We start from the raw sequence: 2,688 nt of genomic DNA, 5'->3' as shown, positions 1-2,688 counted from the left end.
TCCCCTACTGGTTCCTAGCTTTCCCTGTCCCCGGGATCCTGGCTTCTGCCAGCGACCCTTGAGGACGGGCTTGGGGAAGGACCGTCTGCGGAGTCTTTTCGCAGGACAGTCGCGCTTGAAGTGGCCCATCTTCCCGCAGCCGAAGCCGCGGATGTCACGCTGTTCAGCGTATTCGAGTTCCATGGGAACTGGTCCGTTGGGGCTTGTTCGGCCGGGAGCCGACAAAGAACTCCCAGGCCATGCTGAGGCCGGCGTACGCGCCTGGCGATGGCTGTACTCTTCTTGAAGAGCCACTTGAATCGCCTCTTCAAGAGTGCTTGACTGCACCCGGAACTGCTGAGTGCGTGCAGGGCCCACTCGAAGGCCGCCCATGAACACAGTCAGTTTGATGTGTTCGTTGAGTGGGTGTCCCACTAGGGATGCCGTGAGCTCCCGTATCTCTTGCACATACTCGTGCAGTTCGCGCCTTCCTTGTTTACACGAGAGGAAGCGCGAACGCTGGCGGTACTCGTAGTTCGCCGGGAGGAACGCGGCTCGGAGCTGTTCGCACAGCTGAGCCCAGGATGTGAAACATCCAGGGGATGTTGCTTCCCGTGTGTACACCCAACTCTTAGCACGGCCGCTAAGGTTGGAGAGTGCAAAAGCAACACGCAGTTGCTCGGTCGAGATCAGAGCCGCGTCCATCGCGAGCTCTACTTCTCGGACCCAGAAGTGAAGGTTCTCGCCTTCCTTCCCTTCATACGGCTTAACCTTCAGCCGTATTGGCTTCGGGTGAGGCGGATTTGCTTCCGCCGCCGGAGCCTGCAGGTTCTCCCGCACATGCGCGATGAGGCCATGCTCGTACGCGTCGAATGCATTGACGCGCTCGAGCTGCTCAGCCGGTGTTGACACCACCAGGCTCTGCAGGGCCTCCATCCCGAAGATGCCTGCCATCTTCCGAACCGACTCGAACTGAGAGTCGTTCATTTGGGAGAAGTCGTTCCTATCCATGGCAACAAACTTCGGAGAGGTTCAGGTAGTCTACCCGCGGTGGCGTGGATTGACTACTAGTGCTACCAAGTGTGACGGGGTCACACATCACCTTGCGCTAGAGGAAGTTATCTTCCGAGAGTATACAAACTCTCAGTGAACGGCAGTTCACAGGTCCCCTCTTTATTTAAAGAGAGCGAAGTGACCTAAATAAGGTAGATTGTAAACTGAGTATATTTATAGGTAGGTTAAGTTTGGGTTTAATACAAACTATAAGTTACCTATAGAAATGCAATGTCGTTTGACCAATGGTTGGCTTTGAACGACCTTGGTACCTTGTACCAAATATCCCGGAGTATGACGTGTCATACACCTGAAGTGTGAAGTGTCACACTTCATGTAACCAGGGTACACTTAGGGCTACGTACCCCGTTACATATTGTGTAGCGTTTGTATAAATGTAATTTAAAGTGCAGGTAGTTTTGGGTGGAACATGAAGATTACAGTGATAACCAACAATATTAAAGAAATTGTACATGTAGTAAGAATCATGAGTGAAGATCATTAGAATAATTATTTTTCATCAGGTATGCATGATACTGACCCAAATTAATGAATTAAAAATATCGAGGCTTAGCCTTTCTTTAATATTTATCCCGCCGAAACGTAGCGGAGGCGGGAAGGCCAAAACAAGTAGAACTAAACCTAAACTACCGCCGCGTAGCGGCGGCACTCGGCTAGTAGTACGTGATAACTAAGGGAATTCGGTAGTACGAAGTAGTCCTGATTAGAAATACCAGTTAGGCTTTTCAGAAAGAAACCTCGTGTGGTGATCGATAAAATTTATCTATCACCTAAACGATCTTAAAAGGGAATTAAATGTCGCTTTTAAGATCCATATGATTGGTTGAAATATGGACATCTGATGATTTGTACAAGTATGCAAACTGATTCGCAGTTCTTGGCACCAAAATATACCAGGAGCATACGGGACTTATTTATGAGCTACAGCTACATATATGTATATCTTGAAGCTTGGAGCTCGACACGGTGTGTTCAAGTCTCGTGCTCAGCCGTAGAGTTGTAAAATACGGTGTTCTGGTACTCAAGCTCGCAGTACGGGAACGAAGCCTCCGAGTCAGATGGAGCGAACAGGTTCCTGCCAGCCGTGTACGTCGAGTAGTCCGAAAACGAGGCAAACCACAAATACGACAATGGCAGCAATCTTCTCCACCTTGGGAATGTTGTTCCAAGCCTTGATCAGGTAGAAAGCCACCGGCAGCAGAATGCAGCTCATGGTCAACGACGACGAGCCCACGAAATCAGCAAAATCGGAGAAGTGGTCCTTAAACAGGATGGACAACACAACGAGGATCACGGTGATGCAGGTGCGCAGTACGATGTACTTGATGGCGTTGGCGCCGCGGTACTCGGTCGTCTCGGCGTCAGTCTCACCGTGACATGTGCAATGACACTTGTGGTCGGCCACGACGTTCGCCTGTTTCATGATCTCATCCGCTGGGGTCGTGGACTCAGCGTACTCGAGTCCGTTCTCGACATCAGTCGACTTGCGCTGTCTGTGCATGCCAAGATTCACAAACTCCGCCATGTAAAACGCCGGGTTGATGAGGACAGAGAAGGCTGTGGTGATATGGAGCTGCATCGCCATGTAGGCGAGCACGACGGCGCCCCAAAACCCAGCGACGTGAGGCCTGTGCT

At 50.9% G+C, this 2,688-nt stretch overlaps 1 protein-coding gene across 1 annotated transcript; it reads right to left on the bottom strand.

The window, feature by feature from the left end:
* Positions 1–2,025: 2,025 nt before the first annotated feature.
* Positions 2,026–2,632, bottom strand: PITG_09418 (amino acid/auxin permease-like protein; the record flags this gene model as incomplete). The annotated part of the gene is made up of 2 exons (XM_002903026.1): positions 2,026–2,079; positions 2,123–2,632. 2 exons carry the CDS (start codon positions 2,630–2,632, stop codon positions 2,026–2,028), a joined length of 564 nt encoding a protein of 187 aa, XP_002903072.1.
* Positions 2,633–2,688: the final 56 nt, after the last annotated feature.

The sequence above is a fragment of the Phytophthora infestans genome, genomic scaffold (genome assembly GCF_000142945.1).
Source record: "Phytophthora infestans T30-4 supercont1.15 genomic scaffold, whole genome shotgun sequence".
Taxonomy (NCBI): domain Eukaryota; phylum Oomycota; class Peronosporomycetes; order Peronosporales; family Peronosporaceae; genus Phytophthora; species Phytophthora infestans.
This window is presented reverse-complemented; position numbering and strand designations above follow the sequence as displayed.